General features: G+C 45.1%; 1 protein-coding gene across 1 annotated transcript in view; it reads left to right on the forward strand.

Moving 5' to 3' along the window:
• The first annotated feature begins 5,278 nt into the window (after positions 1-5,278).
• ABR (ABR activator of RhoGEF and GTPase) overlaps positions 5,279-15,212 on the forward strand; it is a 301,088-nt gene continuing 291,154 nt past the window's right edge. The window contains exon 1 of the mRNA XM_007485730.3: positions 5,279-9,552. Within this exon, the coding sequence (XP_007485792.2) occupies positions 8,349-9,552 (1,204 nt within the window). The 5' untranslated portion in view covers positions 5,279-8,348. The remainder of the gene's footprint in view (positions 9,553-15,212) is intronic.

Consider the following 15,212-nt stretch of genomic DNA (forward strand, 5'->3'; position numbering starts at 1 on the left):
GCAGACAATACAGAAACAGTTTAGAAACTCAGAAATGCATACCTAACCCAATATTTACCCTAAGGTACTGTAAACACCCCATAAAAGAAAAAGAAAAAAATCAGCCTCCTCCTCTGCCTCCCCATCTGGACGTGGCATCATTGAAAATTGCTTTCCTGAGTGTTCCACCAAGGCTGCTTTCATGTGCTTGCCTTGCAGAGCTTCTCCAACATGGGCTCTTCCCATTCTTTGTTCATCTTTGCTCATTTGCTGGAGAACAGGCAAAACTTCAGGGGTGTGTTGACTTTCATTTCTCTTATCGGAGATCTGGAACATTCTTTCCTATGCTTTTTTACAGTTTGTAATTCTTCTTTTGAATACTGATTGTTAATATACTTTGACCAGTTGTCTATTGGGGAAAATGAGCCACTTCTCCATGTGATGATGCCAAATACACCTACATCATTGGATCCAAAAAGATCACAAGTGAGACTCGGGTGATATTATGATGGATTCACCTAATTGTTCAATTTAGGAATTGTTTACAAAAAGAACTGAAGTAATGTTTAACAGTGTCATCAATAGTATTTAGGGGACCATAGGTTTAAAGTTGGAAGAGATTGTATAGACCAGTGATGGTGAACCTTTTAGAGATGGCGTGCCATACCTGCCCCCCTCCTTGTGCTGTGCCCCTCCTCCTCCTCACATGCTGGGTATGGTCTGCTCCACCCCACCCTCTTACCCCATATAGGGGAGGGGAAAAGCACTCTCATTGGGCTGCTAGACTGAGGGCTGAGTGAAATGAGTAATGTCCTCAGCAAGTATAGAGCCACCTGCGAGCCATTCACCTTACCCTCTGGGTGTTTCCATTGGGCTGCTGGGCAGAGGGCCAGATGAAGTGAAAAAAATGGTGGAGAGGGGGAAAGGAGAAGCTCTGCCCGAGTCCTTCTGCCTTTCTAGAAACAAACACTGGACATGGGGAGTGGAGTGGGGGTTGGGTGGCTGAGTGCCCACAGAGAGTGCTCTGCATGCCATCTTTGGCACCCATGCCATAGTTTCACCATCTCTATTATAGACCATTGAATTTGAGCCATTTGTTCTCTTTGTCTTTACTTCCTTTTGCCTAAATTTCCTCACCTAATATTTTTTATTTCCCTTCTACTTTCCCCCATTTGAAAATTAAAAAAAAAATAAAACCCTCATAACAAATATAAAGAAACAGATTTCCACATTGGTCAGGTCCAAAAATGTGTGGTTCATTACCCATTTGATGTCCACCATTTCTGTAGCAGGAGGCAGGTAGAATGTTCTAGCTTCAGTCCTCTGGAATGGTTTCAAACCCTTTATTTTACAGATGAGTAAAATGAGTCACAGAGTAGTTAAGGGACTTGTGAAATGTTTCATGGCTAGTGTCTGAGGTAGGAACGGGACCTAAGTCTTCTGGACTCCCTACTAGGTATTGACAAATTGTTATCAACACATTTAATGACTTATCAAATAGAAATGTACACATAGGTCCTGCCCTGGAAAAAAGATCAAAGTGAATTTCTTCTTTAGCCATCTTCCAGTTCTTACTGTCTGCCTTCCTCTGACTACCAGGTATCCTAGACTCCCTGCTAACTCAGGCCCCCCACTGTGGTAGTCTGACGAGATCTTTCGTCCCTGAGAAGTGCTGGGAGGAAAATCACTTCCCTTACCTCCCTCTAACCCAAGCATTGTTGTTCTTCAGTCCTCTCTGGCTTCATGACCCCTGTGGACCATATTGTCCATGGAGTTTTCTTGGCAGAAACTCTGGAGTAATTTCTCATTTCCTTCTCCTATTCATTTTACAGATGAGGAAACTGAGGCAGATAGAGGTTAAGTGACTTACTCAGGGTCACACAACTAATAAATGTCAGAGGCAGGATTTGAAATAGTGTCTTCCTGACTCCCCAGCAAAGAAATCCTTTTTCTTTCAGTGCTAGTTTCAAATAGCTTTCTGAAAAAAAAAAAGAAAGAAAGAAAAAAAGAACAATGCAAACATGTTCTGCTATGGATATTAGTACATAAAATACTATAAAACTGTGTAGAGTTTGTCTGAGAGTCAGTAAACCTGGGTGCCAGACCTGCATATCCCTCCTAAATAGGTCTTAGATGTTTCTTAGTGTCCAGAATCTGTGCATTGAATTTGGAGTCAGAGGATCTGGGTTCAAATCCTGCCTCTGATATTTATTTCCTATGTTATCTTGAGCAAATCACCTAAGTTTCCTAGGCCTAGTTTCCTCATCTATAAAACGAGGGAGTTGGAAGAAAAGGCCTCTAAGTCTATGATCCTGTGCTATCAACAGAATGGGAAACTCTTCTGAAGTTGTATAGACTTTGAGACATTGACAAGTTAAATGACTTGCCCAAGGTCACACAATTAGGAAGTATTAGTTCGGGGCAGCTGGGTAGCTCAGTGGATTGAGAGCCAGGCCTAGAGATGAGAGGTCCTAGGTTCAAATCTGGCCTCAGACACTTCCCAGCTGTGTGACCCTGGACAAGTCACTTAACCCCCATTGCCTAGCCCTTACCACTCTTCTGCCATGAAGCCAATACACAGTATTGACTCTGAGACAGAAGATAAGGGTTTAAAAAAAAAGGATTAGTGATCACATTTGAACCCAAGCCTTCTTAACTCCAAAGCCAGCCCTCTTCTACCCACTTACCTTCCGTCTTAGTATCAGTTCTAAGACAGAAGAGCGACAAGGGCTAGGTAATTCAGGGTTAAATGACTTTCCCATGGTCATACAGCTAGGAAGTACTAGAACCTAGATTTGAACCCAGATCAGGCCTGGCACTTTATCCACTGTGCTACCTAGCTTCCCCATAACACACATTAAAAAAAACAACACACAAAAAACCCCAACTTAGCTTCTACCTTAGAATTAGTACTGTGTATTGGTTCCAAAGCAGAAGAGTGGTAAGGGCTAGGAAATGGGGGTTAAGTGACTTGCCCAGGGTGATATGGCTAGGGAGTATCTGAGACCAAGTTTGAACTGAAGACCTTCTATTTCTAGGCCTGGCTCTCAATCCAGTGAGCTACTGTGCTGCCCCTCAAAATACATACATACATACATACATACATATATACATACATACATACATATATATATATGCATGTATATATATATATTATTTTTTATGGATATCAGCTTTAAGTTAAACCTATCCTTCAAGCATTCTGGCTCTGAATCTTGGATAATAACATCATTTTAGTCTTAGGAATGAGCACATTTAAATATATAAATATAAATATTCCTCCATCAATATGATGCTGACAAAGTATTTCACTACTTTACTGAAGTTTACATACAACTCTGAAAACTCTTTAGACCATAGGAATAGAGCCAGAAGGAATCAGACATCAACTATAGACCACAGAACTGAGAGGCAAAAGGGATCATTAATAGACATCTAGTCCAGTCCCCTCATTTTACAGATAAGGAAACTGAGGCTCAAGAAAGCGAGAGTAACTTTCTTAAAGTTTCATCATAAATGGCAGAGGCTTGTTTGTTGGCTGTGAGATTAGTGCAGTTCCTTTGAAACAGCTTTCTGTGGGGACGTTATAATTCTTCCTAATCAGACTAGATGTAGAGACTTGTCATCTGGGCAGCGAGGTGATCCAGCGGATATAGTATCAGACCTGCAGTCAGGAAGACTCATTTTCCTGAGTTCAAATCTGGTCTCAGATATTTATTGGGTATGTGACCCTGGTCAAGTCACACAATCCTTTTGGCCTCAGTTTCCTCATCTGCTAAGTAGGTTGGAGAAAGAAATGGAAAACCATTCAAGTATCTTAGCCAAGAAAACCACAAATGGGGTCACAAAGAGTCAAACATGACTGAAAAATTGAACAAGAAGAAGAAATGATGCCAGTAATTTGGAGAAACAGGAGAATATTTATGTGAAATTGATGACGAGCAAAGGCAGAACCAAGAGAACAAGATATAAAATGATTTTTTGTTGTTTAGTCCTATTCTTTGTAACTCCAGTTGGGGGTTTTCTTGGCAAAGTTACTGGAGCAGATTGCCATTTTTTCTCCAGCTTAGTTGACAGATAAGGAAACTGATGCAAACAGGATTAAATGACTTACCCAGGGTCTCCAACAATGTAAATGAAAAGACTCCTGAAGGGAAGTTGAACCTTGAATGAATGAAAAACCAGTGAAGGTGCTGGAGAACACATTCATAATGAAACACACTCTTTCTCTTTCAAGGCAGAGGTGTGGGAACTACTATTGTCAGATGTCCTTATGCTACCAGATATTTTCCTTGTTGTTTTTTTTTTTTTGTTGTAGTTTTTTTCTATCAAAAAGGGCAGTTTAATGGAGGGTTTTTTGTTTAAGCCTTTGAAGTAAAGACAAAAGGCCACAATAAAGTGTTTTGCTGAAAATACAGACTTCTTTGTTGAATTTCTCCCTTCTTGAATTTCCTAGAGTGCTTTGCCTGAACCCTGCCTTTGTATTTAACTCACCTCCATTCTAGAATGAGAACTGATTTACTTGTCCTTCTTGCCTATTAGTTGGTAAGTTCCTTGAGAAAAGGCATGTTTCTTTTGTACTTAGTACAGGAGAAGCCTGGAGTAGACTAATTGTCTTAGCCCCAGAGCCCAGAGTATCACGTACATTTACATGCTGTCTTTTTTGGCTGGCACAGCTAGGTGGTGTAGTGGATAGACTGCTAGACTAGGGAAATCAGGAAGATGTTCAAATCTGGACTCAGATACTACCTAGCTATGTGATCCTGGGCAAATCACTTAACTCTCTTTGCCTCAGTTTCCCCACCTATAAAATGAGATGGAGAAGGAAATAGCAAACTACTTGAGTATCTTTGACAAATGGGGGGGTCACAATGAGCTGGACAAAACTTAATAACAATTCTCTTCCTTTAGATTGTGAGCAGGGGTTAGGGGAGGCAGCGGGGATATTACATTGGTAATTCTTTGCATCGCCAATGTTTCTTCAAACAGTATCTGGAACATGATAAGCACTTAATAAATGCTTTTGGATTGACTGATTACAGTGGATGGAAATTGCAGAGACAGACAGCATAACTGCCTAATAATCAGAGCTATAGGTGGTGCAGTGGATAGAGTACTGGATCTGGAGTCAGGAAGATTAAGTTCAAATCACAGCCTCCAAGTCACTTATTAGCTCCCTGGGGAAGTCACAACCTCAGACTATCTCAGTTTCTTCATCTGTAAAATAATAATAGTATTGTTTTCCAAGGACTGTTTTGAGAGTGAAATGAGATAGTTTTTGTGTATGTCTTACTTTGTTTTTTTTCCTCAATTACACGTAAAAATTAAAAAAAAATATATCTTCCATCTTAAAATCAATACTATGTATTGCTTCTGAGGCAGAAAAGCAGTATGGGTGAGGTAATGGGGGTTAATTGACTAGCTAGGAAAGTATCTGAGGCCACATCTGAACCCAAGACCTTTTATCTCCAGACCTGGTTATTCACTGAGCCACCTAGCTGCCCCCGATAGCATATCTTTTCTTATAACTCAATAATATTCTATTACAATCATATACAACAACTTGTTCAACCATTACCTAATTGATGGGAATTCTTCTATTTCTAGTTCTTTGCCCACCACAAAAAAGAGTTGCTCTAAATATTTTTGTGCAGATCGGTTCTTTCCCTTTGTGAGACAATATAAAGCACTTTGTAAACCTCAGAGTGCTAATTAAATGCTTGTTATTATTAGTGAGTTCCTCTTCCCTGAAGAGCTTTTTGCTTTGTCAGTTATATCACAGAGGAGACTTCTTTTCAGGTACTGATTAGACTAGATGACCTCTGAGGTCTCTTTCAACTACGAAATTCTGTGATTCTGAACCTGGTGTCACTTCCTCATTGGGAAGAAACCATTACAACACAATCTTGGTATTTCAGAAGACTACGCCAAATGTGCAGTCCATGACAGGAGGGAAAAGAGGTTGAGTAATAGGGTAAATAATTGAGAAATAATTCAACCTGGAAATGCTGTTTGACTATTTTTAAAATCTGCCCATTTTCCATAGCAGATGATAAAAGACAACTTTGCCCTCCCCTTAAGTGTCTGTGCCCAGCCAAAACAAAACAAAACAAAACAAAACCAGAAGGGAAAATAAAATGCCTGAAAGAATATATTTAACCTTTAGAAAAGAAAAGCCATCTCAGAGTTGAGAAACCTTCACTGAACCATGCCTACCTTATGTCTCAAGATGGATGATTCCTATCTGGAGGATATTAGCTTAGGTGCCCTGATAAGGTGTAGAGTTGAGATATGCTACTTCTTGTTGTTAAATGGTTTTTCAGTCTGTGATCTCATTTGAGGGTTTCTTGGCAGAGATATTTGGAATAGTTTGTCATTTCCTTCTCTAGCTCATTTTTCAGATGAACTGAGGCAAACAGGGTTAAGTGACTTGCCCAGGGGCATACAGCTAGTGTCTGAGGCAGGATCTGAACTCACAAAGACGAGTCTTCCTGCATCTGGGTTTAGCAATCTATTCAACCGAGATTAATTTGGGCAGGGTGGTCCCATTTGCTAGATACAAATAAGTAATTTTTCCCTTTCCTAAGGGAGTTCTCCTGTTCTGAAAGCCTGAATTGATGGTGTAGAAACTGTTGGAAGGACCCCAGATGTCTAGGCACTAAACAAACTTGTCATAAAGTAGGAGAGATCTCCTTCATCACAGCTGCCTCCCTGTCATAGAAAAAGGAAAGTGTGGTCCACCTAGATGTTGATGGGAGAGAAAACCTGATCTGCCAATCTTCAGCAGGACACAACTTAGCTAATCAAAATTCTCCCTTCCTTTCTCCAAGGGAATTTTAAAAACAGCCTTCAGATAAGAAGAGGTTGGCATGGAGGTCCCTTTTCTCTTATAGAATCTCTATACCCTTAGTTTAGACTTCTCTCCAAACTTGATTCTGTTTAGGTACTGAAAACTAAAGTATTTTTAAGTCAAAGGGTAGCAAGGGCTGAGTGAAGTCAAAGATCTTAGCTTTTTGAGATAGTTGGTCCCCCCCCCCCCAATCTGGCAACAATCTTGTCTTCTTATGTATCCCACAGGGAGTCCAGGTCATAGAAGATGTTCAATAAATACTTGATTGATTAAAATGAGCTCAGGAAGCCCCGGTGTGTGGATCTCCTTTCTCCATCTGTGCAGGTCTCAGGTTACCAGAGGCCTCACTAGGCTGTGGGCTTCTGCTGCCTTATTGCTCCCTGCCTGGGGCACACTGGAGCCCTCTCCAGTTGCCCCAGTCTGAAAGGGAACTCAATATGAGAAGGAGCACATGGCCTCGTGAGGCCCCTCTCATCACGGAGTATCTTAATGCAGTCTAGGGTCCATTTCTACTGGAGAATGCTTGCCAGAGCAGCAAGGTAGTTCGGCCTGCTTGGAAGGGAGTGGAGAGAGGGAAGGGAAGGGGCCAAAGCTTACTGAATCGAGTTCCTGCTGCATCTTCATAGGCCCTGGATCTTGCCTTTCTCTTCCAAAAGCAAGGCCATGGTTTCTACGGCTAACCGGTGTTTCTATCTACTCCTAAGTAATCCCAAACCCCGAGCCCCCAAACAATTCAGATGCTCCTCCTAGGTTTCACTCAGTCGCCCCCCATCCCCGACTCCATCCTCTGGATGATGGTCTCCAGGCTAGTTCGCGCGTCCTTGAGTCTTCACATACGCTGCTGGCGCTAATGGTACCCCACTGGACTTGGCTCGCTTCGCCCATCCCCATAGTGTTGGGACCGCCCCCTGGCAGTGCACGCGCCTCCCTAAATAGCCAGTGTGTGGTCCCCGCCCACCTTCTCCAGGTCTCACCCAGCCCCGCCTCCCGCGGCCTTTGGCCGGACTCGGTCCACTGTCGGCGCGCGCAGTAGAACCTTTCCCACGCCGCGCAGCGCGAGGCGCCCCCCGGCCTGAACCCTGCCCCGCCTCCGGCGCCCAGCCCCCACGGCGGCCTCAGGCGCTTCTGCGGCCGCCACCTCCAAAGCTGCGCAGGTCTGCTCGGGAGGGGGTTTCTGGCGGCTGGCCTCAGCTTGCGGTGCCCCCGAGGGGCGGGTCTCAGGGCCCCCTAGCTCCCGCCTCCGCCTCACCGGAGGGGCTGGGCCGCTTACGTCAGGGACCTGAAACCAAAGAGAAAAAAACCAAAAGCAAACCCGGTCGGCAGCGGAAGGGGAAAACTTTTTCTTCTCTTTTTCTCCTCGGGGCTGAAGTGCGAAGGGGAGGCGGAGGAGGCAGCAGGCGCTTCGCGGAGGAAGCCGGGGCCTCCCGGCTGTCCCGCCGCGCCCCTGGGGTCCAGGCCCAGGTTCGGGCTCCGGCTTCGATTGCCGCGCGACCCCCAGGCCCCCACCCCCGAGGCCAGCATGTGGGAGCCCGCGGACTTCGAGCGTCACTGGCGGGCCGAGTTCCCCGGGGAGCCGGTGCCCGCCATGCAGTTGGACTCGGTACCGGCCATGCAGGAGGAGCTGGAGCGTTGCAAGCTCAACCTGAAGCGGCTGCAACAGGTGCTGGCCGAGGAGAAGTTCAAAGTCATCTACCTGCAGACCGCCTTGGCCCGGGAGAAGCGGGGCTACGACTGCGGCCGCTGGGAGGGCGGCGGCGGGGAGGGAGACTCCTGCTCCAGCTCCGGCCCAACCAAGGAGGAAGAAGAGGGGGTGGAGGCGGAGGAGGTGCGGGCGCCGACCGAGCTGGAGCACCCCCAGCCCCGACCCCAGCCCCAGCCCCAGCCCCAGCCCCGGCCCCGGTCCCGGCCCCAGCCCCGGCCCCGAACCCGGCCGGAGCCCCACAAGGAGCCCAGCTCTTCGGACAGCGGCCCAGGCGGCCTTGCCTCTGTCCCCCGGACCAAGTCTCCCCACTATGTCAACCTGGAGTTTCCTGCGTGGCGGGGGACGCCCGGGGAAGGGGGAGCCGTGCTGAGCTTGACCGCCGCCATCCACCAGCAGCTACAGCAGCCGCAGTTGCTTTTGAGGCCCCGAGAGGAGCAGGAGCCCGAGCTCGAGCTCGAGACGGAGCGCGCCCTTGGGAATGGCAGGCGTCCGGAGGGGTCCGCACAGTCGCCCTCAGCCCTGGTTTCGGAGTCCCCGGGAGCTAGCCCGGAGGAAGGCGAGGAGCTGTCCCCTGCGGCACCCGAGGACACGGAGCCGGAGGCCCTTGTCGCAGCCGAAGAGGGCGGGGACAGCGACCACGACTTCGAGGTGGTCGATCTAAACGAGAAATTCGTCCTGGGCCACCTGCTCCTGGCACCCTGCCGCTTCCTGCCCCGGGAGGACACGCCTGAAAAGCCCCTCCGGGCAGGCAGCCCCCACCGTTGGCTGCACCTGATAGGGGGCAAACGGCACCGGCGCAGCCGGGACCTGGATCAGCTGGAGGCGGAGGGCAAGGACGGGCGGTGCTCGCCTCTGCCACCGGAGGAAGCCCACTTCCGTGGGGCCCGTGAGCATCTCCCGCCCTGGAGGCGCAAGAAATTATTGGGGGTGCCAGGCCGAGACTCACCGGGCCATAGCTCCCCGGAGAGGGGCAGCGACTGCAGCTACAACAGCTCAGACCACGAGGATGTCTCTTCTGCAGGTAGGCTCAGGGCTCACTCATTGGCTCCTTTCCTTGCACCATCTCCTGGGGAGAGGGTGTTGAGCTCCGCCATTCTCCAGACACCGATTACCTCGGTCTTTTAGCTGTTACCTGGCTGTCATCTACCTCAAGCTAGGACTTTTACCTCTTGTGTCACCGAAGAAAGGCACTTTCCTGTTTACCTGTTGAGGTCAAGTATGTGATGAGCTTAAAAGAGCTCACACTCATGTGGCAGGATCGAGTTTATGGAACTAAATGGGACCTGTCCAGATGTGGCTTAAGGGAGCTCCGGGGGCTTGATGCATACACCTTTCTGGGACTCTTCATGAATCTTGCCAGTGGCACAGTTTGCTGCTGTCTGGCAGGAATCTCTTCCTTCTGAAGACTGCCTGCCGGCCCTCAAAGCCCTCCTTGCCCTTCATCTGGACAACTGCAGCAGTCTTGTAACTGATCTCCACCTGATTCTCTCCAGGGCAGCTCATAATCTGCCTCATCATGCCATTTGTTTCACTCTAGGGCTTCCCATTGTTAGATAACAAACAAGATCTAACTCATCTGCTAGTCTGCCATTCAAGGCCCTCCACTATCCAGCTTCACTAGAGCTTTCCAACCTTATATCATGAAACCCTTGTAGTTCCCTGTGCTCTGTCTAAAGTGGACTGCTGGTATTGTCAGCTTCTTTGGCCCCTAACTTTTACTAGGCTTATTCCCTCTCTTTGGGTTACTTTTCCTCCTTCCCCTTTCTGCCTCTGCACATCCTGTTCATTCTTTAAGCTCAAGTGACATCTTTTCCAGGAAGCTCTCTTAGATTTCACCAGCTAGAAGTGAGTTCTCCCTGCGCCCCAAAGCACACTGCCCCTTTCTGAGGACACTTAATCTATTCTAGCTAGTTCACTGTGAACATATCTCCTCTCCCTCCAAAGACTGTAACCTCAAGGACAAGGCCTTGTTCCTTCTTGTGACTCCTTCAGTAAACAGGGTGCTAGACATACTGTAGGTGCTCTAAGTATATTTGTTTAATGGGTAGAATGAGTTGTTGGCAGTGTATCTTAATAGAGCCAAGGAGGGGGTGAGATGAGCAGTTATGTCACATGTGGGTTTTCCTGCCATTATTTGTTTACTGTTTGACTGTGACATTCAGGATCATAGATCCTGAAGCAGAAATGCACCTTAGAGTTCTTCTAGTCCAAGCCCTTCTTTACAGAGAAGGAAACTGATGGCAGGTTAGGTAAAATAATTGGCCCGAGGTCACACAGGTAATGAAAGCAGAGCTGAGATTCCTACACAGGTTCTGTAACTCCAAATCCAGTCTTCTTTCTACCTCATCCCATCAGTTGGTGTGGCGATTGGATCACATTGTGACTGAGGACTTGGGACTCTTGGAGCCTGCTTCCCTTCCTGCATACTGAGAGAAAAGAACATTACCCATGCTGGGATTGTTCCAGAATCTCCATTATTAGATTTTATCTGGGTGAATCTGTATTTGAATGAAAAACTGTCCACTTTGCTAAAAGCACTTTTAGGGAGCTCATCAATTCATATGTTTTGATCAGTTACACTTATTCATTAGCAGAGAATGGGCTGCATTTCTCGGAGGTAACATTTCTTCAGCCCAGGCTAGGAACAATTTTATATGCCACTTTAGTTAAAAGGATGAAGGACAGGTCACACCATGCTGCCAAGTACCAAAGGGTCTCTTCCAGCAAACTGCATGCTGTTGGCCCAGGGTAACGCACTTCTTCTGAGAAACTCCTAGTGAATAATGGTCTACATTTGGAGAACTTTTTAAGGTTGCTGAGTGCTTTTATCAGACTAACCCTGTGTGATGCAGGGTGTATGGGACCTCATTCTACAGATAAGGTGTCTCTGGCCCCTGCTGGAAATGAAGGGCCTCTCTCAGGGCCACATAAGTGTCAGAGCCATGAATGTCCAAGTTCAGTGTTGTCTCCACTGGGTCCTGTGCTTCCATGTATTTTAAAAAAAATCCTTACATTCCATCTTAGAATCAATACATGTATCACATCATGGGTGTCCCCTAAGGTTCTTCTCATCCCTCTTCCCCTTTTGCTTTATACTCATTTGTAATCTCTTTAGTTTCCATGGGTTCCATTATCATCTCTATGCCACTGATTAGCAGTTCTCTATCCAACACTAGTCTCTCTTCTGAGCTACAGTCCTCCATCATCAATTGTCCTTGGAACATCTCAAACTGGAGATCCTGAGGGCATTTCAAACTCACATGTCCAGAAGCAGACTCATTTCCTCTCACACTCTTCCCTTTTTCTGTCCAGGGATCAAATATAAAGTATTCTTTGGGTATTGAAAGTGCTCCAAGAGCTGACTGCCTCCAACCCTTCCAGGGAACTTTGACTTTATTCCATTTCATATTCTTTCTGGACCAGCTGCACTGGTTTTCATGCTGTTCCTTACACTTTAATACTCCATTTCCCTACCTTTGCCCTTTCGTTGGGGTTCCTTTAAGATTCAGCTCAAATGTACCTTTTGTAGACTGTTATCCTATGAGGTTACCTTCTCTCTACTCCTCTTGTCTGTATCTTGTGTTTATAATTGTTTCCTGATTGAATATCCTCACATTGGAAGCTGCTTGAGATCAGAGATTGTTTTTTACCTTTCTCCTTACCCCCATTGCTTAGCCAGTGCCTCAGACATAGCAGGCATCTTATAAGTGCTTTTAGACTGACTTACTGACCAACCTGATCCTGATAACTCCACCTCTACTCATCTCTTTAGTAGTTTTTAAATGCTGTATCTTGGAATATTACATTTAATATATCCTTGCTCAGGTCATTTTCTTTGTGAGCTGTCATATGCTTTTTCAGCTACGTGTCCTATTCTCCTCTATTAAATGATTGTGGATTGAGACAGCACAGTGGATAGAATACCACCCCTAGAGTTGGGAGGACCTGGGTTCAAATGTGACCTCAAACACCTCCTAGCTGTATGACCCTGGATAATTCACTTAACCAAATTTGCTTAGCCCTTGCCTAGTCATTGTGGCCAGCTTATTTGAAGGCTTGCAGGTAGGACAAGTTTGCCTGGAAGCCTCCTTATGCTAGGGGCTTTTTGGACCTCTCCCCCAACTACTAAGTATTAAAGAAAGATACCTTGAATCAGCGTCCTATGAGAGACAGCTTAAGCATATAGACAGATGTAGGAGATGGGGTGAGGGAGGGAGGGAGAGAGCAGAGAGAATATGATCTAGTGATCATAGGTTCAAATTTTTGGACTAAAATAGTAGAGGGTGGGATCAAAAGAAGGCTTGGCACCAGCAGGAAGGGTCCCCTCTTCCTCAGAGACTGGAACTAAGAAGAAAAGAATATAGGATGATGTTTTGAAGTAGGGAGAAGAGGGAGCTTGTAGTTCCTGGCCTTGAGTTTATTCAGTAAAGTGAGAAATGATGTCAGCTATTGCAAGAGGAAGGGGATAGCATCTGGGGGCTTGGAGAAGGAAGAAAGAGTTTAGAACAAAGTCTCTGAGAAGTTTGGTAATAAGTGCTCAGAAGAAAGGGAAAAAAAATCAGACAGGAACACAAACATAGCCACTTTGTTACTGCCTTCTTAAATGTAATACTTAAAAATCAACTGGATGTAGCAAAGGCACAGTTCCATGCACAATTTTTTTGTTCTTTGTACATCTGAATGTTTGTGTTTGTTGGTGGTTATGTTTCTATTAAAAAAAATTCGAAAGAAACAATCAAGGAAGAATGAAAGGATTTCCTCCCTGCTCACTTTCGGAGGAAACTCCAGACTTCTTCACTCTTCCCCTCTCCCAATTTCTCAGTAGAATGTAGGTGCCTTGAGGGCAGAGATTGATTCTTTTTCTTTCTTTCTTTTTACTTTGTATCCCCAGTACCTCAAAATATGCTTGGCTTCTAGAGAGCCCCTAATAAATGCAGATTGCCAAATGATGGGAATGAAAGTCTTGTTGCCAGTCAGATGACTTTTAGGATTATAGACCCAGAGCTGGAAAGAGCCTCACAGGCCATTTAAGTTAACCCCTTCATTTTACAGATGAAGAAACTGAGGACCCAGAGAAGTTAAGTCTTTTTGTTCAAAGACAGACAGCAAATTGAGGGCAGGCTTTGAACCCTATTTCCTGACTCAGTTTGGCCCCTGACTGCTGCTTCTCTTTGGGATTTGTCCTGTGATGAGTCATTCTTCTTCACTGAGAAAGTATATCCTTGCAGTATTTTACTATAAGGTCAGCCAATGAAAGGGGGCAGGGAAGGATGTGGTGTTTTGATCATCTTGAAACCCTGACACACTCCCAACTTCACAACCTTATTCCTTCCCCACCGCTCTAACCTCCACCCACTATTTATGACCTTAAATACTTGACCAAAGGTTAGATCTGTAACTCAGAACTTTATTGCACCATTTGGATTTTACTTTATTTCAGAGTAGTAGTTAAAATCAGCTTCCAGATGGCATGTGAGCTTTCTCATAAAGGGGGATTCCCTTCATTGAGGTGTTTTCTCAGTAGACATCGTAGTTCCCTGGCAGATTTTCAAACTTGATCCTGGACCCCAGAAAAATCAGTTTAGATGAGTTAGCATCTCTGTCCTTTTCTCTTTAAAGCATTCTTCACTAGAAGATTGGGAGAAAGAAGGTTCCTAGGGAACACAAAATACAAGTTACATTGTCTTTTAGGCAATAAAAAGCCCTGAGCAATTGGACCTAGGGAACAACTGAGAAAATGTACTTCTACAGGAAGAGGTAGGGGACTCTGGGAGTAGAATATTTTATGTCAGACATGGTTGATATGATGGTTAGTTTTGCTGAACTTTTTTCTCCCTCTTTTTAATCTTTGGTACAACAGATAACTTGCTAGATAGAGGAATAATGGATGGAAATGAATGTGATATAAAAACAAAAGACAATAAAAAATTTACAAATAAAAAGAAAAGTCCAAGCTTTGGGTCTCTGAGTCTGGTTCAATCATCCAGTTTTTAATTACTTTCAAATGATGACACATAGGTGCTACTTCTGCTTCTTCCCCTAATGAGGAGAACACCATGTTATATTTCTTTCTGTCTCAGGCATGATGCTTATCTGGGAGCATGGTACCTTGTGTGTACCAAACAAATGGCATTCCCTTGAAGGTAAGCTCGAATGGACCTCTTCAAATGGGTCCAAATTTTTGGCAGGAAGAAAACAAGTACATTTATTTTTCTTTTAAAAATATTTTATTTTGGGGCAGCTAGGTAGTTCAGTGGATTGAGAGCTAGGCCTAGAGAGAGGAGGTCCTAGGTTCAAATCTGGCCACAGACACTTCCCATCTGTGTGACCCTGGGCAAGTCCCTTAACCCCCATTGCCTAGTCCTTACCACTCTTCTGCCTTGGAACCAATACTCGTATTGATTCCAAGATGGAAGGTAAGAGTTTTAATTTTTTTAATTTATTTTTTTCCTAATTGCATGTAAAAACAATTTTTATCATTTGTTTTTTAAAATTTTGAGTTTGAAATCTTCCCCTCTCCTTCCCTTACCCTTCCCTGATGTGACAAGCAATTTTATGTCATACATGTGCTATCATGCAAAATATTTCCATTTTAGTCATGCTGAAAAAGAGAACACAGCCCCACCCCCTAATGAACAAATAAAGTAACAAATAGTATGTTTTTATCTGCATTGAGACTCC

Source organism: Monodelphis domestica, chromosome 2 (assembly GCF_027887165.1).
Source record: "Monodelphis domestica isolate mMonDom1 chromosome 2, mMonDom1.pri, whole genome shotgun sequence".
Taxonomy (NCBI): Eukaryota; Metazoa; Chordata; class Mammalia; order Didelphimorphia; family Didelphidae; genus Monodelphis; species Monodelphis domestica.